Raw genomic sequence first — 27,894 nt, 5'->3', positions numbered from 1 at the left:
CTGGAGCCAGGTCCTGAATGCACGGCCACCTCTTCCCTGAACTTCTCAAATTCCAGGGGCTCGTTTTGTCTTCAGGCCATCCTCCCCTCAGCTTACCAGGCTCAGGATTTTTGTCTGTATCTCCCTGTCCTCGGGCCCTCCATTCCTCCTGTTCTACCCTCACGTTAAGTGTGAGAAGATAACAGCAATTAGGGCCCGTCCAGGTCTAATCCATCACCCGCGGCAGCGTTTAAGGGACCTCTCGATGGGGTGGTGATGCTGGGTGCTGCCTGATGATCTCAGCCGCCCCTTTAGGTCTTTGTCCTGCTCCTCATCACTGGCTGAGCGATTTGTTGGAGGCTCTCATTAAAGGATGCTGGCAGCTCTTCTCCTTAATTACCGTGTTCTAAGGACTGACTGGGTTAGTTTGGTGGCTCTGGCATGAGTGAGGTTGTGTCAATACTCTAATGATTCCTCACCAAGTGCTGAGTCCTTTTTCTTCATCTTGACTTTGATTTTCTTTTCATCTTGACCCTCTCTGTTAGGTGCCCTGCCTTGTGCAGCCCCATGGGGGAAGCTTCCTCCTAGGAGCGTATTTACCTGACTCCTGGCCATAGGGCCTGGGAAGGGTGGTGGACTTGTGTACTGGGTAGTTGCCCCTGGCCTGCAGGTCCTATGTCCATGGAGAAGCCATGGACCTGGGTGCCATGAAATATGAGAACTAATTCATGTTGTTTCTACAGCATGTCAAAGCAGTGCTTCTGCCCTTGGATTGTTGTGGGGGTAGAAATCTGTTAGGTGACAATAGTATATCAGCATGGTTTTTAAAAAAATCAGTACCTTCTTGAAGTGTGATTTACAGATAGTGAAAAACAGAAGCCTCACTGTTCTCCATGAGTCTGTACCTGGTGTCACATGTACAGCATGGCCAGCACCTCAGAAACTAGGCTGCTAGAGCCTCCTCATGTGAATGTGACCCCTGTTGGAACCTCCTCCACCACAGGGTTCCCACTTGTTCCTGAACGTAATAGGCAGGTATGGTACCAGAAAAAGAGGGATAGCCTCCAGTATGCCCACCACAACATAGGTGACCCTTGAACACAAGCAGAGGAAGCTTGTCTCCATTGGGGCAGGGCCTATGGTGACACGTGTCTTCGTGTGTCAGAGTGGTGTTCATGGTGCGAAGGACCCTATTTGTACAGCCATTCTCTTGCTAATAGACCTGTGGACTGTGTCTGGATTTTGACCTCCTGAATGAGTGTGTTTGTGCAGGTCACTTGAGGACTCATGTGCTTGCCCCTTGCCCTCAGACCTGGGAACCCAGTCGTGTGGTGAACTTTGTGAGGCTGCAGATTTCCACCAGCAGCCTGGGAATTCCAGCTGTTCCCTGTGCCCACCAGCCTTGCTGTTGGCAGCAGGAGGCATGAGGTGTGTTGTGCGTGGCTTTACTCATGACTTCTAGTGCTGGTGTGTGCAGCACCTGTCCCTTCCTGGACCATTTAGGTAACTGGCAATGTGTCCAGGGATCTTTTAGTTACGTTTTTTCCTATCTGTAATCTTTATTTGCCTATTATTCTGTCTTTTTTAAAATTAATTTTTAGAGGAGCCTTTAATAGCCTAAGGAGGTTAGGCCTTTGTCAAAAAATATGACTTCCCAACTTGACATTTTCCCTGTTTGGTTACAGTTTTCTTCCAGATGCCAGCTTTTGATTCTTGGGTAGTCAGATATAGAAGCTGTTTCTTTTAGTGTTTCTGTTGGTTTTGTTTTTGTATGAATGTAGAAAGACTTTCTCTTTCCTAGATCATTAAAATTTCCTTTTATATTTCCCCCTTTTATGATTTCATCTTTCATGTCTAAAATCATTGATCCACCAAGACTGTCTTTTGATATAAGCTGTGTTGCAGTATTTTCTGCTGCTGTAACAAAAAATTCTGAGCCTGGAAGGTTCATAAACCGCAGAAATCCATTTCTCACAGTTCTGGAGTTTGGACAAACAAGTCCAAGTCTCAGGCTCTGACAGACTCAGTGTCTGGTGAGCCACCTCCTGTCTGTGTCCTCCCCTGGGGTCTCAGAACAGGTGTGGGTGAGGCTCCTTCACTTCTGTTTCTTGATTCCCTGAGGCGACAGATAAAGGACTGTTCCTCAGGAATGTACTTTGGTGGAGGTGACCCACCACTTGCCATTCCTCTCCCATCAAGCTCCTTGTTCACAGGGGGATGATCAAAGCACTTCACTTGGGGCAGGAGGCAGAATCAGTGATATGATATACATCTAAGAGGTAAGGACTAAGAGGTATCCTGAGAGTGTAGCTGGTGGTAGTGACAGTGAGGATCTGTTGTCTGCTAACCTGGAGTGATTCTTACAGGGATCCAGAATAGCAATCCCTTTGCCTGATGATAGGGGAACACTGTCCCTGTCTTTTGGCCTTGTTTTTGTTGCCTCTTTTCCTCTGGAGTGGCCTCAGGCTTCCAGAGCTGTCTGGACCACAGGAGGTAGGAGGAGCAGCCATTCCAAGGCCTGAGGTAAATTCTAAGTGTCTTCTACAACAGCTAGTGAATTGCCATTGAGTGACGAAGATGAGCAGCAGTGGAAGTCATACAATGGCTCAGAAAATGTGTTTTCTTGTTGTGTGCTTGCTGAGCTGCATTTCCTGCTTCTAATCTGTGCTCAGCAGATGGGCCTGGCAGGGCATCGGCTCAGCAGCAGCCGCCCAGCTCTGCTCTTATGCTGCTCTCCTGCCATTTCTGAGGTGGGTGTGTGGGAGGCCCAGTGTGTACCAGCTAAGGTGGAGCTGGCAGGCAGATCCCTGGCCCTCCCAGTAAATTCAGGTCACCTGGGCCTCTTCCTTGCTGACACTGGGACATGGTAAAAACCTTGAACACCAGTGGTGGTCTCTCTGGTTGGTCAGGGCTGCAAGGGTGCAGCCAGCCTCTCTGTCCGAAGGTCATGGACCATTAGAAGGTGAAATAGGTGTGCATAGTCACAGAGACCTTGATTTTCCTGCATTCCATTCAGAAACTTCCAAAACTTTCTGGATTTTTGACCAATTTCTCCAAATACTGTTGAATACTGTCCCCACCCTTGTTAATACTATTACCACGAAACATCTTTTAACTACACAGATGATGTGCTGCTCATTAATCTACAGTGAGAACTAGAATTCTTCCATGAGGTCATTGTCCTTTATGTGGCCTTTCCCCTGGTTGGGTTCATGGGGAGTCCATATCCAGTCTCTAAAGCTGATCAGGTGTTGGCCCTGGTCACTTCCTCCCATGACAACTTCCTGTTCCATACCCCTCCCTGGGGGTTGGGCTCTGCCTGTGGCCTATGCCGGGCAGTGGGTGGATGGCCAGTGTGATTCAGGAGCTTTGGTTAAAGTTTGCTGCTGTGTAGAAATTGCCCTTATACCTTCATTGCCTTTTCTTTAGTCCTGTGGGGTTGTGCCTCCTTCTTGCCTGTGAATGTCCCATCTTGGCTAGGGGCTGCCTCTGTTTGGCTGTACTGTCCCTTTTTCTCACCTAGGGTGGGATGTTCATCACTGGCACTGGGCTGGGACCTGCTTTCTTACAGCCTCTGAGCAATGCCTCTGCCAGGGAGCATCTCCCTGCCCAGAGCCTGCCTTCCTGCCTTCCAGACTCACTGTTTCCTGTCTGACCTTTGCTCTTGGCTCTTGGATAGAATGGCCAACCTGTGTCACTAAAGGCACTGTGAATTTCCTCAGGCTAGAGATGTCTTATTTCATTGTGCTTCCTGGAATACCCCATAACCAGGCCATGAGAAGGTTCCCAGTGGCCACTTGAGACTTGTCAACAAAAATTTCCAAGAGGCTGGGAGAGGGCTCCTGAGTGTCAGGGAACATATCTGCCTTGCCATCAAGAGCTTTTCTGGGAAGAGTTTGAGAAGCAGATGTTGGCCTCTCAGTGTCCATCTTGCTTGCCACTAGTAAGTGGTGGGGCTGGGCTTGGACTCACTGTGTGCTGGGGTTTGCAGCATCTGGCGCTGTTCCTCTTCACCCCAGGAGGTGTGATGTGTTTGGCTCTCTTGGCGTGTTTAAAGTCTCCAGATGCCTGTGCCACCTCAGACCTCCTCTGTTGCGCAGAGTGCCTCTACTCCTCGCTGCCTGCGCTCACGGGAGTTTGCCTGGCACCTCTCATGTTGTATATGCACAGAGGTGCTGCAGCAGTTCCGACAAGCACTAACCCTGCCTTTTAAAGGTCAATTCTGTCTCAGTCAGTTCTTAAAGTTCAAGAGGAAATAAACTGCTTAGAGCTGGCATTTCTCAAGCCAAGTGTCAACTCTCCAAGCCCGAGCCCGGGGTGAGAGGAAGTGAGATTAATAAATGAGTGGCCGTGTTGACATAGCCATCGGTCAGCAGATGCCTCCTTCTGCTCCCAGCTCTCACTAAAAATAGTGGAAGAGAAACTAAGAATTCTGAAAATCTCATTTTCTCCTTTTGTTTTTATTTTCCAATGTGGGGAATGCTTTGGGGATTTTTTTTATTAGTTATTGACAGCATTAACTCTGTTGGCCCTGGTTACCCACGATGTCCCCCACACAGAGAGATGGCTCTCTGTGCCGTGCATATGTGATTGACAGGGGCTGGGGACACTCCTCACCTTAGGAGAGATTGCAGAGGCCCTGGGAAGGTGCCTCACCCACCAGGGTATTGATGTTTGGGCTTTGGGTCGAGCACAGTGAAATCAATGGGAGAATAAACAGGCAGAATGGGCTTTGTTAATCAGCCTCCGCCAGGCGGCCGGAAGGATTATGATGGAGCACAGGTGCCGATCGAAGCTGGTCCAGTGCAGACAGGCCATCCCGCTCTGCTGGCCAGCGGGTGCTATTGATCGTGCGAGTGCTGGGAACCTCAGCATCAGAGCCACTAATTGGGCTGTTGGGTGATTCCAAAGAGAGAGATGTTGCTGAGATTATTCTGTCTCATCTCTTAACTGCTTGTCCGATTTGACTCACAATCTCAATTAAGCATTGTGCCCTCACTTCTCAGAGCTCTTCTCGGCTTGGTCCTGCAGTGTGACATGCCATTCTTTCACTTGTCATGTGGACTCTTGTCCCCAGACATGGAGATTTTGGCCTAGCTCTGTGCCAGCATGTTCTGGGCAACCTCCTGGGTGGTGGCTACAATTGCTGCCTTTACAGGAACCCCAGCCGAGCTCTCTGGGGGCCCCTCCCGCCTTCCTGTATTCCACATGCACATGCTTAGATCTCACACTCACTATGCTATGTTCTGATCATCCCTCCTCCTCCGTGTTCCCACATACGTTAGTCAGCTCTCTGTTACTGTAATGAAATACCTAAGGCAACTAACTTAGAAAAGGTTTATTTTGATTACCTTCTGGAGGTTCCAGTTCAAAATCAGGTGGCACCATGGGTTTGGGCCTCTGGCAAGGATGGCACATCATGGCAGGAGCTCGTGGCAAAGCAAACCTATGTCATAAACCAGAAAGCAGGGAGCGACTGAGAGCCCTGAGCCCCACAGTCCCCTTTGTGGGTGCACTCTAGCTGACTAAAGGACTCAGTTTTGTGGAGCAGAACTGTCACCTCCTCCCACAAGTGCTGAGCCCCCCTACCTGGGACCTCTTAGGGTCCCATCACCACCCGAGGACCAAGCTACAAACTCATGAACTCTTGGGAGATGCAGATCATATCTGGACCTGGTGAGGGTCATTGCTTCTCCACCTCCATACACACCTCTGTTTCCATGGGTCTTCAATCCTGGGGCTGTCACATGTGTGATCCCCTGGGCTGTACTGGCTTCCAAGTCTTGTGTAGCAGCCAGAGCAGCACACAGAGGATGTTCAGGGATGCTGGCCTATTGAGTGAGAGGAGGAGGAGAGGAAGGGGTCCTCAGCTGGCTTGGCAAGGAAGCTGCCCTCTGCCATTCTGTGCGTGGTTTGGCCCTGGCCCAGTGCAGGATTTCCCTGTGTGTTTTACCTAGCTACAGGGGCAGCTCTGTTCTTTCTACATTCCATGCCCTGCCACAGGTATTTCTTCCATGTAGGACTTGTCAGGAGGAGACAGCTTGGCCAACACAGAGACACTTTGAGAGTTTGAGAAGCATTGAGAGTGGAGTTGATGACAGATGATTAGAGCTTTGTTTCTTTGAAGGTCTGTTTTGGGGAACTTGATGTATTTTTATTAAACTCATAGTCTGATGAAGAAGGGACAAGGAGTCATGTCCAGAGACCCTGGCTCCAGCTGGCCACTGCTGTCCATGTGCCCGTTGTCTTTTGAGACCCAGAGCCCCCTATCTGGACCCTCCCTGAACTTGGCCATTGCTGCTATTCTTTTCTTTCCTTTGCTGTGTCCCTAACCCTTGCCCAGGTCCTGGTCTCTCTTAAATGGTCACAGCAGCTCTTTCTTCTTTCTCCTTTTGTCTCCTGAGTTTGTGTCCAGGGTGGGAGATGGAGTCTGGATCTCAGAAGGCTGGGGGGCTGTGGAGGGAGTGAGATAGCTGAGGATTAATGAGCCAGGGTGCCCTGTGCCAAGGCCCAGGTCATGTCCCAGCTGTGTCTCCAGGTGCAGCGTCCCTGGGAAGTATCATACCCCTGTGTGTTTGTGGCCTTAGCTAGAGCATGAGGTAGAAATCCCTCCATCCCAGGCAGGGGCTCAGTACCTCTGCTTCATCAAACATACTTTCTTGGAGAGAGACTGAGAAAGGGGTTTCTACGTGTTTTCCTGAGCTGCTTCTCCGTGTCCTTTGATGGAGTCCTATTTGCAAGAAGGCAGTGATGTATGTATAAGTGAGTTACTAGGCGGGAGGAGGCAGTGGGTTATAGATTAGCAAGGTTCTTTTCTTTTTTTTTTTTTGTTGGAATTCATGAATTTGTGGGGTCTGTGGCTGGGCCAGGCTGGCAGGAGTGTCTTGTTCTGGGAGCTGCTCTCATGCCAAGATGCTGGCAGTGTTGGGATGGCCCTCAGTAAGGTGGAGCTCATGTCTTTATTTCTGTCGCTCTGTTGGTAACTCTACGTCTTTGGTGTGGTCCACAGATTGGTAGCCTTTCTCTGTAAAGGGCAAGATGGTGAATATTTTTGTTTTTTTAGGTCACACAGTCTTCCACAGGAAACCAGCCACATATAATATGTCAGCAGTGGGCATGGCTATGTTCTGATAAAACTTTATTTACAAAAAATAAGCAGAGGGCTGTTTGTTGACCTCTGGTGTGTGAAAGAGCATAGATGACCGTCTTGCAGCCTCGCTCTGCTGCCTGCTGACTCTGTGACTGTCCATGTCTTCCTTTTCTGCAATCCCTAATAGAAAGCCATGTGCTCAGAACCTTGTCCACGGGCACATCAAGGCTGAGATGCTACACGTGAGAGTTCTCCTCCTCTGCCTCCAGAAGTTGGAGCTGGGTGGCTCCAGGACATCTGCCATGTGTGCCTGCATCAGCCATCACTTCAGATCGTCTTAATTATCTATCTACATCTTTTTTTTTTTCTTCCAAAAGTTGGGCAGGAAGATACATGGTAGTTGCTCAGTAAAGACTTGAGCCACTTATCAGCAACCTGGGGCCTACGCTTACTGTCCTGCTCCTGCCCAATGCCCTGGCTTTGGAGGCAGCCCCACCAATGGGATTACAGTTTGGTTCCCAGTCAACTAAATTGGGTTATGCATTATGAATTGAAATTGTAAGGGGCAATTTTCCTTCTCACATTTCAAGGTCAGATGAGAGTATTTACTGGGTGGCCTCTGTTTATCTGGGAATGCAAATTGAATTTGGTGATTCAAATTGATGAGATGTTAGGAACAGAGCACTCATCAGAGGCATCATCGGGAGCAGTGACCGGGAGGCCAGACTATAGCTTCGGAGCCTGCTCCCTCGGCCGTGCAGTTGATTGGTAATTATTTCAGTCTTTGCTTTTCTCATTCTCTGGTTTTGTTTCAGCTGTTTGGATTTTTATTTTTATTTTTTTCAGAGAAATGTGTAATGACACTTGGAGGCATTTAAGATTGGAATTAGATGGCGTAAATAAAGACAGCTGCGTGCCAGGCTGAGCCTAGGCGTCGAGGGCGCCGGGGGAAGCTTGCTGCTCTGAGTCTGCGCTTGGGCACACGGTGTTAGGAGGTGGAGCAGGACTGCCTCTGCTCCCTTCTGTGTCTCTGGTTCCTTCTCCCCACTCGTTTCAAAGGCAACCTTGTCATAGTCTGTGGGCTTTGGCCACATGGGAGTGCCCATGTGGGTAGACAGTGCTCTGGACATGACTCCTGTCTGTGGCCCTGGCCAGGCTTGCTTCTCATCTGAGCTGCTCAGGTGCTTGTGGACACCACTCAAGATTATATGTGCAGTGGCATCCTGTAACCTTGAGGGCTTTGCCCCGGGGTGAGGGCGGCATACTTGTGCAGGAGAACCCTGCTGACCACCTCTGCTGCCACCCTCGGTCCTGCACAGATTTAGAAAAGGGGGTTGGGATGTGCATCTCCACCAGCTCATTACAAAGGAGCCACCCAACATACTGGACATAGATAGTTTACCCATCCCATTAAGGTGCGTGAAGAGACCCAGTGCTTGCTGGTATTTACCTGCTTTCTACTTTCCCTATGTGACTTCTTAAGTGTGGTGTAGCCAGCTGGACTGGGTTGAGATCAGTGACTCTGAGTGTCAGTGAGAAGGCCGGAGGTTGGAGAAGTCTGTCAGTATGCGGAGCCTCCTTGGGCGGATTCTGTGAGGCTTTGTACACATTCACTGGGCCCCTTGCTCCAGTGGAATCTCAGGACCATGTCTCCTTGCTTCTCTCCAGAAGCAGCTATTGATTTCCTTCTCAAAAGTACCTAGACGTGAGCCCTTGCATTGGCCACGCTGCCTCTGTGGAACTGATTCCATGGCTGACCTGACCTACTCACAAGAAAGAATATGTATGTCTCTCCCCCCACACACACACACACACATGACCTTCTGCGGTAGCAGGGAAGGGGTTTAGGAGCTTGGCATCAGTACAGTGCTGCCTTTGCCCTCTGGAAACCTTTGCCTGGTCTGTGCTCCATCTAAAATTTTACCACCTTTGTCTTTGCCCCTTTCAAGCTCCAGCGGTAGACAGGGGTTCTGCTGTATTGCTTCTTCCAGCCCCTGTAAACATGGCTGCTTGCATTTCCTGAAATGTAAACTCAGCATACTCTCAAGCATGTGCATGTGGTATGGGAGGTTGTCCTGGCAGACAGTGCTCTCTGTCAGAATTGGAAGATTCCTCCAGGCCCAGGCCAGGTGCATCCAGTGGACAGTCTTTCTCAGTCCCTGCCAGCCTCCTAGGCCTGCCTGCTGTCCTCTGTCCCAAGAACCCTGTGCAGAATGCTTCCTGCTTTTCCACTGTGCCCTCACCTGGAGCCACCTGACATACTCCTGCTGCTGTTCCCCAAATGGGCTGTAAATTCCATAACACCTGCTGTCTGCACCGTTCTCTTGAAGCCCTGGAACTCTGTCTCCTCTGCCTTGGCATGTCCATGAGCAGCCTAGTATTCGGTGAGGTGCTACAGGCTTCATTCCATGATTCCACTTCTTAGAGGTGGCCTGTCATCAGTATGAACTGAAACAACAGGGATTTGTTGAAGAGCCACTCTGCACGGCACTTGGATGTGGAGTAGAGATCTGAACAGTTGCCACCTCTGCCCTCTTGGCATGCAGGAGGGCAGGAAGGCATTAAGCACATAAATGTGTGTTAATATGGCAAGTCATGACATGGGGGAAAGAACAGGGGCCATGAGATCAAATAGTAAAGGTGACTTAAACTAGGTGGTAGGCAGGAAGGTGCTTGTCTGATGGGGGCATCAGGTGAGAGAGTTCTCTAGGATGCATGCACAGCCACCCAAAGCCTGAGGTGACAGGCGTGAATGTGTGGATAGGGAGTGTGGCCATGGTGCCTGGGAAGCAGCTGGGGGAGGCGGGCTTACCTGACCTGGTGCTCCTGCAGTGTGTGAGCAGGAGTCATGGAGAGGCTCCAGGGATGAGACTGTGCTGAGTTTACATTTCAGGGTCGATTTGGTGGCTAGGAGGATGAGTGGGGTCCATGAGGGCAGTGATGGCAGCCAGGAGGCCATGGAGTAGTCACACCCGAACCTAGAATGGAGCTTGGCTCTGAATGTTCTCTGGAGGCTTCACTGTACCCCGGATGTAGTAGGGAAGGGAAGCTCAGGGAGGCTCCTTGGTGCTGCCTGGTGGGGTTTGGTGAGTGTCGATCCCTTCACAGGGATGGGAAGATTCGAGGACAAGCAGGCCCTGGGGGGTCCTCTCCTCAGCACATGGACTGGGTGATATTTCCCTAAGTGGGAGCCTGGAGTCCTTGCTTTGGGCTCCACTCTTCCCCAGATACCAAGCCCATTTCTACCTCCTTCTGGCTATCTGGGCTTTGTGCTGGCCTGGGTAGGAATTCCTTCTAGAGAGCACTATTCAGACATTTATCCTTTGCTTTCTCTCTAATTGCCTCTTTCAAAGGCACTGATCTGGACATGCTCTGGATGGGCTTTGCCCTTCCTTGGACTGTGGACCATAGAAACCTCTGGTTTCCCTCCTGTCTGCTGCCAAAAGGAGGGCGCCGTGACTCTGGGTCAGTTGTCTGTGGATTGCCTTAACAGCCAGGACAGGGCAGGACTGTGGGGAGTGCAGCCCTGCTTTCCTGACTGCCCTGAGACCTCTTGCGGGGCACACTTGGGCCACTGGCTCCTACTGCCCATAGTACTTATGAGCTCCTCTGTGCTGGGTGCTGTGACCTATTCTTTATTGGCAATAACTTGGAAACTAAAACTTCTTTTGGAGGCAGTTGGAGAAAGGGAGCTTCTTACTCCATCTTCAGGCGAGTGCCCACCTGGAAAGGGTATGATCAGCTTCTTCCTCCTATTTTGCAGAATGTTTAGTCTCCTGTCCATGTGTTACTGGTTTTTCAGGCTACACCAGCCAGAAATAAAGCCCAGGTTCACCTGGAAATCTTAAGTAAGTCTTCTGAAATCTGGTCATCATTGATTCTCTGTGGGGCCCCGTCCTAGTGTTTGGCTAGCCACAGTGGTCTCTTTGTTGGGAGAAATTCTCACCAAGTAGTCTTTTCACCTTGGAGGGCTCTGAGTATGAGATTTCTCGCCCCTTGTAACCGAGCTGCTGTCTCCCGTTGCTTTTGCCTGTTCCCGCAGACCACCTGGAGCAGGCATCCCCGACACCGCAGGCAGTCCTCTGTGCTCTTATCTGTGTTCACTGTTCGTTTGCCCTTTCCTCAGTTGTTGGGGGTTCCCCTAGCACCCTTTTCTCACTTCACTGAGACTAGCCTTATTTATCTTTGCCCCTTTCAAGCTCCTTTGGCAGACAGTGGTTCTGGGGTCTCGTCTGCTGCCTCAGAGCATCATGCCGCCCCATCCCATTGGACTGCTGATCAGCTCACTGTCTATTAGACTCTGACATCCTCTTATCTGTCAGTGCCCATCTTGATGGAGTGTGCAGCTGTCTTCTGGGCCCAGGATGGGGGCCTGGCACACACTCCAGGTTTAGTTCATTGGTGGGACCGCTGGCCCTCACCCTGTCTTCCATTTCCTAATCCTGCCTATGATTCTTCCTAGCTAGATTCTTCTACTCACTAGACAAGCAGAGTTCTAGAATTTCTTTCAGCTCCTGGAGATTTCCTGATGTGCTGGGAGGGAGCCATGTCATAGTGCCCTGCTCCTCCTCTGCACAGTGGGGACTGTGTAGGTAACAGTGCAACAGATCCAGCCCAGAGGCCTGGCTCTGGGGTAGGTCAGCACCCTTGCATGGCCTGAGAGATTGGGGCATTTTATCCCTGAGGTAGGCATATGGCATGGCACCAGTTGGTGGGTGGCTTGACTTGGGCTGACTCTGGCTGTTGCCATCACTGCCGTGGTGCTCCAGGACTTGGTCATCCACAGAGTAATGAGAGGCTGTGGAGGGCAAGCATTTGCTGTTTCCTGTTGGGGACACAGTGGCCTGACCCAGGTGACTCAGTCATGTGGGTCTGCATTTACCCATTTGCAAAAAGGAGAATGCCAAAAATCACTTGTGTTACTGTTTTTCTTTCTTTCTTTTTTTTTTTTGTTTGTTGTTTTTATATTTTGTGGTGCTGGGGAGTGAATGCAGGGACTCAAGCATGCTAGACAAGCAGTCTACCATTGAACTCCATCCACAGTCCTCTTGGTGGGCATTTTTTCTCCTAGTTTAAGTGTTAGTAGTCTTTTCCATATTTTTTATTGGTACATTATTGTCCATAATAGTAGGACTGTTAGTGGATTTTGATCTGTGTCTATGACTAAGAATAAAGGTGTTTTTAAGGACTTTGCAACAGTTTGAATTAAATTTTATCAATATTTTCCTGCAGAGTTTTATGCAAAAGAGCAATTACTGAAAACAATGTACCCATGCAATTATATTTGTAACTTAACCAATTGGAGACCACCCACAGATTGGCACACGCTGTCAGGGAAATGTTTGAGCAGCCATCAGAAAGCTTCCTGTGTCAGCTCTTGTCCAGGTGTTACGGATGAGAAGGTGATTGTAATGAATTCAGGTCCCCATCACAAAAGTACCAGAGTCTGGGACTCAAACAATGAACATTCCTTTCTCTCATTTTTGGAGCTGAAAAGTCCTTGGCCCCAGCAGATCACTGGTGACTGGTGAGAGCTGTCATCCTGGTTCAGTGTTGTTTCTCACTGTGTTCTTACAGCGAGAGAGTGGAGATGGGGAGGCAGGGGACTTCTTATAGGAACACTCATTCCAGCATGAGGATTCTTCCCTTGTGATCTAGTTGTCCAGGGCTACACCTCCAAACACTGTCATGTTAGGATTTAGATTCAAAATACAAATTTGGGGACACAGATAAATTCAGTCCATTATAGGGGTGGTGCTTAGCTCAGAGTTCTTGTTTTGGCTTTGGGACTGGTTGTGGCTACTGAGGCACCTTTGTGTCCCTGGGTTTGCACACCAGGCAGGGCTCAGGTACTGTGACCATGCAGCCCCTCACTCATCCCAAGCATGCAGGATGCACTGTACCTCCTGCCCTGCTCCTTTTCAGAGGCAGTCCCTCATGGTGGCCATGTTGTCTAGGAATCTCAGTGTCTGTTTGCACACATGTCCTTTCTTTGCCCTGTTAGTGCTTGGGCTGCCAGGCTGGAGCTGTGAGAAGACAGACAGCAGAGCTGGTGACATGCTGGGCCGAGCAAGGGAAGAAGCTCAGCCAGCAGTCTCTTGGAGAAGGTTGTGAAAATGTCTCCTGCCACTCTGGAGTCTCTTGTGTCCTTTCCTTGTTCCTTCAAGTGGATATTCTTAGCCTGAGTTTCTGATGAAGACTTCATAAAAGTGGACTGCAGTGGCCTGCCACTTACAAAGATGGCTTCTCAAAAGCATGGACTGTTTCTCTCACTAGATGCCGCCTCAAAAAGGCATCGATCGATAAACATGCCCAGCTTCTCCTTGAAGCACCAAGAGCTTTGTTTTGAACTCCCAAAGGCTCATGGAAATACTGCTGACCTTAGAGTTCAGCTTGGCATGGAGCTAGAAGTTTAATTTTTTATGAGCTCTCTCTTCTTCCCTTAGAAGAAAGGCTGAGCGTGAACAGAGGGAGCTTCCCAATGGGGATGGACCCGCAGCCTGGGAACTGGTGTGGGTTAGTGCTGTGGGATTTGGTCACCCAGTTGCTTCTGAGCCAGGGAGGCCCTCAGAAAGCCTGTGGGACAGAACGGAGAGGTCCTGTTCTGATCCAGGGTTACTGTCCCACCCACTTGCATCCTTGGGTTCAGTAGCACTTGCTTGGGAGCCTTTGGGCTCTGTGTGTGTGTTGAGGAGGGGCCATCCTCCCTCTTTTCACCATATTTTAGTCCTTCTCATTGTCTTGGGCCTTCAGGCGAAATTGTCTCTTCACTGCCCACAGTACTCTGCCTCTTCCTGCCTCAACAGGACCGGCCCCTGGAACGCGTGAACAACACTCTTCCACACTGTTTTCTGTTTTATAAGCAAGAGCTGGTCTCTTCTTGCCTATGTCCTCTACTGACCTAGTTTTGGCTCACCTCTGTGGCCTAGCAAAGGCCCCAAAAGGGCTGTCCTTGCTTTCTGACTTTGCTCCCTTTCATCCTCTTGAGTCTTTGTGTAGGCCCCTCCCTGTCTGCCCTGTGTCTCCCTTCTGATCCTCACTTACCTCCTGTTGGGCCGTGAGTCCTTCTTCTGCAGTGCTGCTGCTGGGCTGATGTGAATACCACCTCCTGCCTGCCCTTCTCCTGCCACCGACATGTGGTGCCCTTCCTTCCTTTGCCTGTGTGCCTTCAGTACCTTCCAGTATGCCTCCTGATGTGAGAACACAGCACTCATTTTTTCTGTCTTTGCCGCTGCCAGTTGCAAAGTTTCCTCTCAGTTAGAGTCCCCTCTCTGTGTTCCATCTTGCAGTGCTGGGACCTGCAGCCCTCTGCAACTGTCTGACTGGTGCCTTGTCAGCCCATAGTGGGTACTAGAGAGACATGGCCAGAATGGAGGAGGAGTAGGGGGAGGGGGCTGTGGCTGGGGCCCTGCCCTTGGCTTGTCCTGCCTGTGGCCACCTTCCTTTCCTTCAGACACTTCCTTATCACCACACAGCAGCTGTATCCAGTCTTCAGCTTTTCCAGAGTTCAGTAGCAGCAGCCTTTGCAAGCTTGGCCCTCTTCAGAGGCCTGGGCCCAGACCCTGCAGGGCTCCCACCTGGCTCAGACACCATCAATGCTCTATACCACAGGTCCCTCTTCTGAGGTTTCCAGATTTTAATTATTTCAGTCTTTCCCTTTTGTCATGAAGTCCAAGGAATTATAGCTGTTCAGTTGTTGCCTCCCACAGTCTTTGGATTGTTCCTTTTGCCCTGTATCACTCAGTTTATGTCTGGTTAACTGTACATTGCATTAGTAAACTCTCTGTGCATGTGATCCATGTGGGTGGAGTCCATGAGGCAGGCCCTTGGCTGTTCAATGCCTCTTGTTTTTCTAGTGCTCCTGACCCCCAGCGAGGTTCTGCAGAGTACTCAGGAACTCAGTCTCCCTGTCATCTGCTGAAGTAGGGTTTTTAAGTCTATGTTTATCTCTTGGAAAATTTGGAAACCAGATAACTGCCCTGGGAACTGCCCAATAGATGTGGAACCGTGATTGTGCCCAGTCTGGTGGCTCTCAGAGGTCTTATCTCCCCTGCCACGGGCAGGGCAGTGGGCTGCAGTTGGTGCTGTCTTGCCTACTAGAGTCTCTTGTAGGACTGAGTATTCTTCTGGCTTATTTCTTTTCCTTCTCACTTGAGGAAATGCATTTTGCTCTTGAGAGAGCATGGATTTTCTTTGTGACCTGGTGAGTGAGCTTTTCCAACCTGGGTGTCGTACCCTACCCCTTAGAGGCCCCATTCTCTCTTGTGGGGGCCATGGAGCACAGCTCCTGCCACCGCCTGCAGCTGCTGTGTACTTGGGAATCTTGGATCTGGGCAGAAGGCTTGGGTCAGGGCATCTCCATGCCTGGTGTCCTCTCCTCCCTATAGTGGCTGGGGCCCATCTATGTCATGCTAGTATCTGGCTCAGACTTGGTACTGGGTTCCTGGTGCCCAGTCCTGCAACATGACTCTGTGACACCAAGCACAGGTCCTTAGGATCACAAAAGAATAGCAGATATGGCATGGCCTCCTGTCCCTTTGCAACTGCAGTGGGTGGGGAGGGCCCAGCTCTCCCCACAGATATGATGATGTTGTGCTTCTAGTGTGTAGGACATGGGGTTTGTCACTCTCTTTTCAAGCCTACACTAACCCCCTTGTGCTAAGGACAGCTTCTCAGCGTGTTTTCTTATCCTTCAACCCTATCCAGTGTCGTACTGTGCCCTGTCACCTTACAGACGCATTGCCACATTCCTTCCTCTGTGTATATGACTCTTCAAACAGCATATCGAATGCTACCATTCTTCTAATTAAATTACCCACTTTGGAGCAGTGATTTAAGGTGCTTGTGAACCTCCCCACCTGAATTCAATGATTCAAGAGTCGATTTCACAGTTCTTGATTATTAAATTGGTCTTTGAATAGTTTTAAATTGAACTGGAACTCAAAATAGCCTCTTAATATATCTGTTTCCAGTGAATAATTGCACTTGTTTTATACTGTGGCTTTGGTTTTGGAGCACCTAGAGGTGCAGGTGGCAGTGGCTGACTCTGCATCTGGAGTAGAGATCAGTGCCAGGCTTTCCGAGTGGGTTTATTGAATGAAATGCCAGCATCTTGATTCTGAGCCTTGGTTCCAGCTTCCATGGTCTTGCAGGCCTCTGGTTGGCTTGTCCCAGGCAGCCTACACCAGTGTTCCCTGCCACACTCAACAGGACTAAGGCCGTTACCAGATCCCTTAGAAAGTTCCATAAATCTTTGATTTACATTCACTTTCGAGTTATATTTTTGCTGCTTAAAGAATTTTACTAAATTATAATTTAGAAAATCCAGTAAGTACTCATTCATGTGAAAGAGAAAAAATTTGCAGTAGAGACTACCTCTAAAGAAATCGTTATCTATCGCCCTTATGAGTTAAGGTTTCCTTGAAATCATGTAATCAAAACAAAGAGAAATAATTGGATGCCAAAGATAATCTCAGACTGCAGATGTCCTTCACAGCCCATCCCCAAATTTCAAAATTTCAAAGTGGCCCCATCATTCTTATTGTCACCTCTCATAAATGTTATGAATGTCACCTTATATGAGAACCCTATCATCCTGTTCATGTTTTATTTTCAAGGATTGGTTAGGATTTTCTTTGGGAAGAAATCTTTGCCAGTGAAGGAGATAAACCCTGCTCCCTCTTCACATGCTAATGTGCCCTCCTGGTGCACTGGCCCTGCCTCACTCACTCTCTTAATCATGACCATTGCTTGTCCCTCCCTAGTGGATCTTAGGAACCCTTAAGCATTGGCTGGAGTTCTCTGGTGCTGACAGCATTCACCAGGGTCCTGGGCCGGCCTCTGAAGGACCAGCCAGCTTCATGCCTGTGCTGGGCATGGCTGTGGGGGAATTGGTGGCATTGAGAGATCAGGGGTCATGGCTCTCCCAAGCATACTTTGGGAGGTTGCCCTCTGCTTGGAGAGCTCCTGCCTTCTCTGGTCTGAAGAGATGTGTTGCCAGAGGATGGACCAGAAGGCCATCTGGATGGAGGTGGTATGATGCTGGGGAGACATGAGGAGACAGAGGCTGTGGGGATGTAAAGGGAAGGGGGATGTTGAAGCTGGAGACAGGCAGGAAACATCAGCTGGCCGCACAGAGGCAGGGAGAGGGCTCAGCCTGGCTGCACCCTAGGGTCTCTCCCACACTATAGGCCCAGTGTGTGGCCGAGAGGGTTTCGATGGGCAGAAAGTCTTAGGGACTGTGCAGCCCCCTCCATGCTGCACATCTGCGCCAACTGTGATTCACATGGGAAGTGCTTGTGCTGGCAATTTAGCTCATTCAGAAGTCCCGTACTGAAGCACTGCGTGGCTGACAATTTTTCCCATTGTGTGTGGAGTTGAGCTTCCCTCCCCCTCCTGCCGTGTGCTGGGATCACCCTGGGCGTCTATTTGAAATCCAGAAACTCCTGAAAGGCGTTAAGTAGCTATTCAGGAGTGAGGAAATGACAGCGAGGCAGCTGCACGTGCAGCTCTATTTTAGGGCATCCTGGTGGGGCTCGCTGTGGGGAATCATCCCAGGGCCTTGGGGTGGTCTCATCAGACCTTATCACTCCCCTTTTGTCTTCCTTGCACAGTGCCCGGGGACTGGAGAAGGCCCAGCAGCAGCTCCAGGAAGAGGTCCGGCAAGTCAGTAGCCAGCTGCTAGAGGAGAGGAAGAAGCGGGAGACCCATGAGGCACTGGCCCGGAGGCTCCAGAAGCGTGTTCTATTGCTGACCAAGGTACAGGTCCACTGAAGTGCAGCCAGGCCTGCCCCACCACTTGCACACCTGTCCTTTTCTCTCTGGCACCACACCTTTGTGCAGACTTTTACATGGCTGCTGCCAGTGGTCTATGCCCTCATGTCTCAAATAGCATAGCATGCCACTGCCTGGAAACCACAGGCCGTGGGCAACACAAACCTTCTGCCAAAGAGGATGCATCTTGGCAGCTTGATCAGGCAGTTTGGTTAGGCTGTGTGCTCTTACCCCGAATTGTCAGGAAAGTCCTTGGAGTGCCAGGGTCTCCTCAATCCTGTATTTCCAGGAGGCCTTGCTTTTTGCAGTCTCTCTCTAGCAACCCGTGTTTCCTGGCCTGGTGCCACAGCCTGGTGGAGCCTTTTGTGTAATCGCTGGTCTTTTGCAGGGCCCTGACTGGGGTCAGCATCCTTGAGACCCAGTGGGCAAGGCAGCCTTCCCATCCTTCACTGTCTATAAGTGTAGAGGAAACTGAAGTGGGCTTTGGTCTTGGGTGTAGAATGAGGCTGGTCCCGTGTTTCCAGCTGTGCAGGATGGGACACACTTGTTTTCCCTACTCAGTGGTTCTGTCTGGCCTCTGTGCCTTTTCTAATTGTTCTTGCCTGAGGGGTTCCAACATCTGGCGTGTTAAGCCAATGTTACTCAGGCACAAATGGTTTTTGGTGAGTATTATTTAATAAAACATTGCCATGGACATTGAAATTTCAAAAGGCAAGGAAGAAAAAGGCCAAATCTGTCCCCAAGCACACTCTGTGTAAGGGTGGGGCATCAGATTGCTAGGCAGAGACTCCCCACCTGTCCACACTGCTGTCAAGTGGGCAGAGGGAGCTGTGTTGACCCCCCACTCTGCCCCAGGAAAGGGGATGTGCCCAGGAAGTACCAGAAGCCGTGCCTGAACAGTGTCTGCCAGCTCTTGATCATGTCTAGTGATCCAGATAAAGCCAGGTTCTTTATCTCTGGAACCCCCTGCTTATGAAGCTTTCAGAAAACGAGTCATATTTCAGCTGCTACATGCTGCTGTTCCCTGGCCGCCTCTGCTCGCTTCTTGGCAGCACCTAGATATCTGTGCAAAGAAGACCTCATGTTTGTCTTGGCATCATGCAGGGCTTCCCAGGACTTGAGTGGAGGCCAGACCCTCTCTTCAGCTCCAGAGGCTAACTTGGGAGCCCTGGCCTTGCAGGTGGATCCCAGGGAGGTGAGTTCCCAAAGTGCCTTCATAGGTAGCTCAAAACCAGGACCTTGCTCCTTGAGAGAAGGCACTCAGATCTTGGGTAGCCATTCTGCAGCCTCCCCGGGCAAGGCTTTGGGCCTTAGTCACCCTCCCTTCTTTCCAAATTTGTCCACTGGTGTCAGTATGAGGTGCCTGTGATGTGACTACATGGCCACGGGCCTCACAGGATTTAGTCCAGTGGGAATGAGGCAGCAGTGATAATGCTCACTGGCACCCGCCCCTTCCTGCTAGCTTCCTGAAAACACTGCTGCGAGGACGCGGGAGGAGTTACCTGGTGTAAAGTTAACGTGCAGACCCGAGGAATTTACAGTTCATGAGAGCATGTGTAGACCAGGGAAGAGGAAGGAGGTTCATCATCTAAAAGCTGCTTTTGGGGTCAGCATACAGATATGTGGAAGCAAGCCAAGATGAACACCTAGTCCAGCAGCCGTGGGAGTGGGCTCCCTCAGTCCCTGCAACAGGGGGTGCATAGCATGGGCTGCCCAGGCAGTGCTGGCTATTGAGGGGCTTTGGGCCCTCAGAGTGGGATGGGGGGAGCCAGGCTGTGTGGTTGTTTGTTTGGCACCTTGACCAGGCAACCTTCCTGTGGCATGGGGAGTGGGAACTCAGGTCTGGGAGCCTGGCTTTTCCCTGGGATCTCAAAACCACCTCTCAGTGTCTCTGGGTCTCAGTTTCCCCTCTCTGCAGGATGGCCCCAGGGCCCTTGGAATGTGACCATAGTGAGTGGGTGCGTACGTAGCTTACCCATTCTCACTTGGGCAGCTATTTCGAGGCCCTGACAACAAAGCCCATTGTCCCCTCCCGAGGGAGGCTCTATGGGACTCAGATCCAGGAGACAGAGCCTTGCACACGTAGCCAGTGAGGAAATGGAATAAACTCTGGGAGTCATGGCTATGAGATGGGGAGGGGTGCACAGCCCTTGGGAGCAGAGGTGACTTTGGGAAGGTGTTTCAGTTTTTCCAGGTGCTGTAACAAAATAGCATGGGCTGGGGGCTTACACATCTCCAGTAATGATTGCTCACAGTTCCAGAGGCTGCAAAACCAAGAGCAGGGCGCTCGAATGACCTGGGTGAGGACTGCTGCAATTCACAGAGCCTCTGTCTGTTCCTCTCTAGGCAGAAGGGGTGCTCTGGAGCCTCTTCTACAAGGGCACTGATCCCATTTCTGAGGGTGCACCCCCATGACCTAAGCACCTCTTCCTAATGCCATCACTTGGAGCTAGCATAGGAATTTGTGGAAGGCACAAACATTCAGAGCATAGCACATGTCTGTCGGGTATGTTTAATATGCGGAAATCACACTGGTGGGAGTTTGGCCTGGTTGGATTTCACCTTGTTCTCTACCAGGTCTTTTTAGTTAATCCTGAGCCACCCACGACCTTCCACCATGCTTTCAAGGGCCCCTTGGCATGGCCCAGCACCCCTCTGACAACTTTCCCAGCCAAGGACTGCTGCTACCATTTACTTGCTGCCCACTCTCAGGCTGTGTTACAAGCTCTGTGTGTGCACCTGCTTACCTGGGCTGTGTCTGTGCGCACCTGCTTACCCAGGCAACTTCAGTTTTTAGAACAGTTTCCTTTCCAATTTTTTTTATTTGTTCCTTTTAGTTATATATGACAAGAACATTTTGATTGACAGAAAAATTAAGATTTTTGATTTACAGAAAAATTAAGAATTCAGAGAATTCCCTGTATCTAGTATCCCCTAGTAACACTTTGTGTTAGTATGACATGTTTGATATAATTAACTGGTATTGATACATTATTATTAACTAAGATGAATACTTTATTCAGAGTCTCTTAATCCATTTGTAATGTCTTTTTTCTCTGTTAGGATCCCATCTAAGATACCATGTGACATTTACTCCCCATATCTCCTTGGGGTCCTCTTGGCTGTGACAGTTTTACAGACGTTGTTTCTGGTGACCTTGGCAATTTGGAGGTGTGTTCCTCTTTGGAGATTTACCTGCTGTTTTTCTCATGATTACCAGTGGTTGTGGGTTTGGGAAAAAGAGGTAAAATTTCATTCTCAACACATCATGTCAAGGGGACATGCTGTCAGTGTGACTTGCCACTAATGATGGTGGCCTCGAGCCCCTGATGAGGTCTGGTTTGACAGGCTTCTCCTATGTCAAGTTCCTGTTTCCCAGTTTCTACCTGCATTTTTAGAAAGAGGTCAGTGTGCATTGCCTCCACCTAAGGGGTTGGGAGTTGACACTCTCTCCTTGGAGGCAGATTTCTCTATCTAAGTTATTTAGAATTCTTTAGCCTGGCTGGTGTTTCAGCCAGCTTTTGCATTGCTATGACCAGAATACCTCATAAGAACAGCTTAGAGGAGGAAAAATTTATTTTGGCTTACAGAATCAAAGGTTCAGTACATAGACAGCCAACTCCATTGCTCTGGGCCCAAAATGAGGCAGCACATCATGGGGAAAGGATGTGGTAGAGGAGCTTTTCTTAGCTCATAGGGGCCAGGAAGTGGAGCAGGAAGGGGAAGGGCTGCAGGGAAGATGAGCTCTTCCAGGGCATGCTCACAATGACACTCCTTCTCCAGCCACCAGCTTATAGTTATCACCCCGTCAGTCCATTCAAACTAGGATGGGCTGATTCGGCTACAACTCCCATAGTCCAGTCACTTCACCTCTGAACATTCCTGCATTACCAGGAGCTTTTGGGGAACACCTTATATCCTAACCATGATGAGGAGTTTGTCTCTTCTCCCTCATTTATTATATCAGATGGACTTGTGGACATTTATTTTAGGTTTGGGATTTTAATCCATTACTACTTTATTCTGTGGCCGTAGCACTGGGGTCTTTCAGTTGAATCCTGGGTCCCTTTGATGTCATTGTGGGTTTATATGTGAGTTTTTCTTAATTAATTGATTTTAATTAGGTATATATGATAGCAGAATGTGTTTTGATTCATTGTACACAATTGCAGCACAACTTTACATTTCTAGGGTTGTACATAATGTAGAGTCACACCATATGTGCAATCATACATGTATCTAGGGCATCTCATTCCATCATCTTTCCTGTTCCCATGCACCCTCAATATCTTCCTTCCCCTTTGCCCAAAGTTCCTCCATTTTTCCCCATGTCTCCCCCCTCTCTGTTATGGATCAGCATCCACTTATCAGAGAGAACATTCGGCCTTTGTTTTTGTTTTGAGCATTGTCCTACTTCTGGCATTGCAAGATGCTCTGGGCTCATCCTGTATATTTCCTGTCCCAGTCATAGAGTCAGCCATTTTTCCAGGGGTCCCTGGCTGTTTTCATGCAGCCTGGTGTTTGGAAAGTGGGTCTTGCTACTTGGGTATTACCAATGGATGTCTGTCAGCCAGAAGAGCCAGGAGATGTGTGTAAATTGCATGTGTGCGTGTGAATGCATCTGTGGGACCATCTGTGTCACATTCACTTGAGTTCACACCGGAGTCCTTGACTTGCTCAGGCCCAGCCCCACATGGGCCATTCCGGTTCCTCCTTTTTCTATAGGCCCAACCCAGCAGCACGAAGCCTGGCTTCCACTGTGTTTACTTGGTTGAAAGTGTGTAGCCATGTTCCAAGTGGTAACCCCAGTTGAGGGCTTTTAAATTTTTATTTGAAATGTAGGTCCATAGGAAGTTGCAAAGGTGGTTCAGAGACGTCTCTTGAATCTGTCACCTCATGCCCCTGATGGTTACCTTTTACATGACTACATGCTTTTTGACTTAGGAGGGGGCTCATGTGCCAATAAACCTATCGTAAGTTGAAAATACAGTGAGTCAGAAAATGAATTTAAGACACTTCATCTACTGATAGCCCCCGCTCAGCCCCGCCTGCCTCAACGTGCTCAGGACACTTGCACTGGCCTGCAGTCTAGCAGAGTGATCTCCACAAGGCTTGCTCGATAATAAAGTGTTGGATAGCTCATGAAATTTCACTGAATACTGTACTGAAAGTGGAAAGCAGACTGGGTAAAGTTATAATATCCCCAGATTCTTAAGCCTTATGATGAAAACTTGGGGACTGCACAGGGCATGGCAGCAGAACATGAGTTTAGTCTTGGCAGCATGTGTGTCCTGTGCCTGTCCCCCATCCCCTGCCTGCATCCTCTCCAGTCACTCTCACTCTCCCTCAGCACTTGACTTTGGCAGCTTCTGATCTGCTTTCTACTTTTGCAGCCCTGTCATTTTAAGAATGTTACATAAATGGAATCAGAACATCCTCTTTAAAAATTGGCTTTTCTCATACAGTGTGATAACCTCCTGAGCCGCCCGAGTTTTTGTGTGTTCATCATGTGTTCCTTTGTCACTGCTGAGTAGTATTTCATGGTAGGATGCACCATGGCCTTTTAGCTTTTGTTGCCTCCATGTTTTGCTATTATAGATAGAGCCATGGTGATGGGGGGAAGGGAGTGAACAGGGTGACACTGGTCACAGGCTTACTTTCTGAGCTCTTGCTAGAATCCAGATCATCAGTGGCTACTGGGCACTGGGGGAGAAGGCTCCTGGGAATGCTAGAGTGGTCTTCCACCCCTCACCTTGCCTTTTCCTTGGCTTGTCAGAGCTCAGTAAATCCTTACTGGGTTGTGGGACTAAGGGTCCTGGTTCCTCTCAAGACAGAAAGCCCTGGGGGCTGGAGGCTGTAGGAAGGCAGCTGTTCCTCTGGCACTGGGGTGTGACTTTCCATCATTGCTGTGGTACCTCTAGACCCCATAGCTGGAGACCTCACATATTTATCAGAGAGAGCTGTGTGGCCTGGGCAGGCATGGCTGGTTCCTGGACTCTGGTAGGACCTGCATGACATGATCAGGGGTTTCGACTTAGCCCCTGCTGGGCACTCACCTTGGGCTCTGCGGATCCTGCTTCTGAACTCACTAGGGTCACTGGCATAATCTAGTCTCTGCAGTCCCAAATCCTGGTCCTGGAGGCTACCGGAATGTGCCCTTCTGTTTCCCACCTGTCCTTGTAGCCCATAGAGGGTGGTGAAGACCCTCCCAGCCTTCAGACCTCTCCAGTTCTCTTCTTTTCATAGCCCCGTCTTCACTGGAGAAAGCACTGTTTTTCAGAGCTCCTGGGATTATATTGGCCTGCCTGGATGTCCAGAATAACTTCCCTACTTGAATGTCTATAACTATAGTTGTATCTGAAAATTCCCTGTGTCTTGCCAGGTAACCATGGGCATAGGTGTGAGAGAACAGGATATGGGCATCTTTGAATGAATGTCATTTGAGTGAATGTCATTGTCAATGACACCAGGGGTCAGGGATGGGAGATATATAAAAGTCATATTTTGAAAACTCAGATGCCTGCCTCAGCTGGGGGAGTGGGCCTGCCCAGGTAGGGCGGGTTGGAGTGTATGACCCATTTGGGGAGGAGAGGGTCATGTGGTTGTCCTGAGGGATCTTATTTTCTCAGAAAGCTAGCAGTCTGGATGCATATATGGAGTGTTCCAAACAGCTGTGTGACTGCAGCTGTTCTTGGAGGCCAGATCTGGCCTGTGGCTGTGTGTTTCCTCTGCTCTGATTTGTGGCCTCTAGTTTACGTTATCAGAGTTACTTTGGTTCTGGTGGCTGTTCAGATCCCCTCTCAGGTTGGGAGTTGGTCAGAAAGAGGACCTGCTTTTGATGGTACTAGGGTGGCTCAATCTCTGTCCCCTGTGGAGTCTGAGCTCTTTATTGTCCCAGTGGGGTCTTTTATGACTCTGGAAGCTCGTGTCTGGCTTCCTAGGGAGTTTCTGTCTTTGACATTCACACCTCAGGCTCCCATTGCAGGAAATTTCCATTTTCTCCTCTACTTAGTAGATGAGAAGCTTTTGGTCCAAGTTGACCTCCTCAACTCACGCTGAGTTCATGGGCGTCTCTGAGTTAGCAGGAAGGTAGATATTGATTGCTTGACACTGACTGATTATTTATACTGACTATCCCTGCAAGGCATGTTGCGATGAATCGATACCAATCGCCACGCAGCCCCTGGGCTGGGGATGCAAGGATTTGTCTTGCCAGCCAGCATGATGAAGCTGTTCATCAGGCTGCTCTGGGAGGGTGTGTTGTGCTTTGACGTGTGGTGTCTCATATAGGTGATGTCCAACTCCCAAGGACTCTGACCTGGGCACATCAGACCCCAGCCTGGCTTGCTTGTGATTGGGGAGTACCCCCTCTCCAAGATTCCCTGAGGTGGTTGCCATGGACCTCAGGTTTCTTTAAGAGGCTGGTCTTTCCCTTGCCTTGCTGGGGAGGCATCCTCGCCCTGTGCACCTCCAACCCGCCTCCCTGAGGGGAGAGCATAGCACAACCCGCCTCCTGAGGGGAGAGCATAGCACACCAACCACCAACAGGACCTGGATGTAGCCTACTGAGGAGCCCAGTTGATGGCTCTCAGTGTCTGCATCCCCTCTGAGGGGCCTGTTGGTGTGCTTGACATTTAAGTATTCGGTGCTTGGAATGCGCAATTTTATTTTGAGACCTTTATTAAGCGGCTCTGGTCTAAGGAGTTAATTGTTACTGATAGCTAAGAGTATAATTACCTTGGTAAAATATCATGACTATTTTAAGCAATTGAAAATTGGCTTCTAGAACTGGGTGAACACAAACCATTTTCTTATTTGAAATGAGCTATTTCCAGTGTGCCCTAATATTCTACAACATGGTTGCAGAATCTTATTTATAGAATGTAAGCAGTAAAAGCTAACTTTTAGCAAGAAATATGTTTAATGAAATGAAGTCTCCCTCCTTTTCTCTACTGGGCCCCACCCCCTTGTTCAGGTGGAGTGGTTCTAGGGACACTTCTCCTGGAGAATGCTGCCAAGTGTTTTCCCCTGGGCCCCTGGTATCAGGCACCTCTTGCTAATAGGGTGGCTGTAGAGCATATCACTCTGGTCATGGTGCACTGTGCCCCATGACCCCTGTGTGTGGGGCCTGGGGTACCTGGAGTTTCACGGGAACTGGGCTGTGCATCCTGGGGAGTGTCTGCTCTACACTGGCTGCCCTGTCGTGCAAGCCCGTTAGCCTGAGTCAGCTTCTCTGGAGGTGAGAGCGGTCATCCTGACCCTTCCCTTCTCTTTGTCCTTCCTGCTTGCTGGGAGGCTTGGAACACTTATTTCTGTAAAATATCCTCAGTAAGCTAGAGAACTGCTCTCAAGCATCAGTGATTATCCTATGGTGTCAAGACCGCTGCTCTGGAAGGGTCACATGGGCCGCAGTGCTGTGCCCTGCAGCTCTATCCTGAGCAGAGGAGCCTTGACCCAGAGGCCAGGGAGAGACCTGGGCAGGGTGGTGCTTCTTCTGCAGTGCACATCATGACTGGTGTCAAATCTTTAAGGAGGGCTGAGGCACAGATAAGACTGGTCAGCAGAGGCAGCCGCTGAGTAAGTAAGTAAGCAAGCAAGCAAGCAAGGCAGCCGCCAAGTGGGAAACAGCTAAATGTGGGGTGAAGGCTGCCAGGCGAACTTGAGAACACCCAGGCGGGAAGTGCAAGGGGTCCTCTCCAGGGAGTTCAAGATGGGCTTTCCTTCGTGGAGTCCAGAACATTGTTCTGCCAGCGGCAGGTGGTGCAGACATGCTTATGGTCATTGCTGCGTTGTGCACCTTCCTGGCAGACGCCAGGGTGGGTTTTGGGCCTCCTTTTTCCATAAGATGCGGAAAATGTTCTTTCAGATCTCTGGGATTCTCCCAAGCTGTGGCTGTGTGAGATCCCATAATTCTTTTCCAACTTGCAGGAATGCAACTGGTCTCTCCTTGTGTGTGGAGAAGTCAAGGTGTGGCTAGGGTGGAAAGGGGAAGCTTCCTGGCCCTGTGGGAGCTGGACACCACAGACCATTCTGGGCTGTAGGAGCCCTGAATGTCTTTGAAGTGCTGTCCTAAGAGGAATGTGGGTTGGGAACCCTATCCTGTGGCCTGTGTTGCAGGCAAAGGCAGAAGTGCTGTGGATTGTGTGGGCTGCAGAGCCTGGCTGGCACCTTGCTCAACTGTCCTTTGCACAGTGGGGTTTAGGTGGCACATACTGCTGCAGTGTTTTTGAATGAATTATCTTCTCTCTCCTCTGAAATAATGTAGTGAAGTCACCTCTTACATGTGTTTGTGCTCCTGTAAGATAAGTGAGTAAAGGGGATGTGGAGGAGGATTGCATTCTATTTATATCATCTGTTTTATATTTACTCAACATTGGGAGCTTACACTTGGAGCCCACCCCCTCGAGGTCCACCTTAGCCTGCACTTTTCCTGGCATGGATGCCGTCACCATCCTCAGGAGATATTGCGATAGTTGGCTTCATGTGATCTACACCAGTGGTTGCTGAGCCTGGACTTGGGCAGTGGGAGTGGCATGGGGATGGATACAGACCCTCTCCCCACCCTCCCTCATGCCCTTTGTTTTGTGACATGTGCTTGTGAAAAACATTCATATGTGCAGAGACAATATAAAACTGATTCTTGTCTGGCCAGTCCCCAGTGTAGGAAGCAGGAAACAGCTCTGCTGAAGAGCTTCACCATTCCCTCCAAGATATGGTATTTTCAGATTTACCGTGTGTGTGTGTGTGTGTGTGTGTGTGTGTGTGTGTGTGTATGTGTCTCCACATCCCTGCTTAAATATTGTTCTGCTTTCCCCATGTATTTTATATCAAAAGAACTGTACTTCTTTGGTTTCTTTTTTTCTTTTTTTTTTAAAGAGTGAGAGAGAGTGAGAGGGGGAGAGAGAGAGAGAGAGAATTTTAATATTTATTTTTTAGTATTTGGCGGACACAACATCTTTGTTTGTATGTGGAGCTGAGGATCGAACCCGGGCCGCGCGTATGCCGGGCGAGCGCGCTACCACTTGAGCCACATCCCCAGCCCCTTCTTTGGT

The 27,894-nt window shown here is 49.7% G+C and overlaps 1 protein-coding gene across 23 annotated transcripts in view; it reads left to right on the top strand.

Annotated features, from left to right (window-relative positions):
• LOC144369142 (mitotic spindle assembly checkpoint protein MAD1-like) overlaps window positions 1-27,894 on the top strand; it is a 282,508-nt gene that overhangs the window by 119,752 nt on the left and 134,862 nt on the right. For all 23 annotated transcript variants that reach the window (XR_013428597.1, XR_013428596.1, XR_013428599.1 and 20 more), the window contains one exon: window positions 17,683-17,827. Coding sequence is in view for 10 of the 23 variants with exons in the window: in XM_078028234.1 (XP_077884360.1) it covers window positions 17,683-17,827 (145 nt within the window). In the remaining 13 variants the exon portion in view is untranslated. The remainder of the gene's footprint in view (window positions 1-17,682; window positions 17,828-27,894) is intronic.

Source organism: Ictidomys tridecemlineatus, chromosome 12 (genome assembly GCF_052094955.1).
Source record: "Ictidomys tridecemlineatus isolate mIctTri1 chromosome 12, mIctTri1.hap1, whole genome shotgun sequence".
In the NCBI taxonomy this organism is placed as follows: domain Eukaryota; kingdom Metazoa; phylum Chordata; class Mammalia; order Rodentia; family Sciuridae; genus Ictidomys; species Ictidomys tridecemlineatus.
Note: the sequence above shows the minus strand (reverse complement) of the source record. Positions and strands in the feature narration are given on the sequence as shown.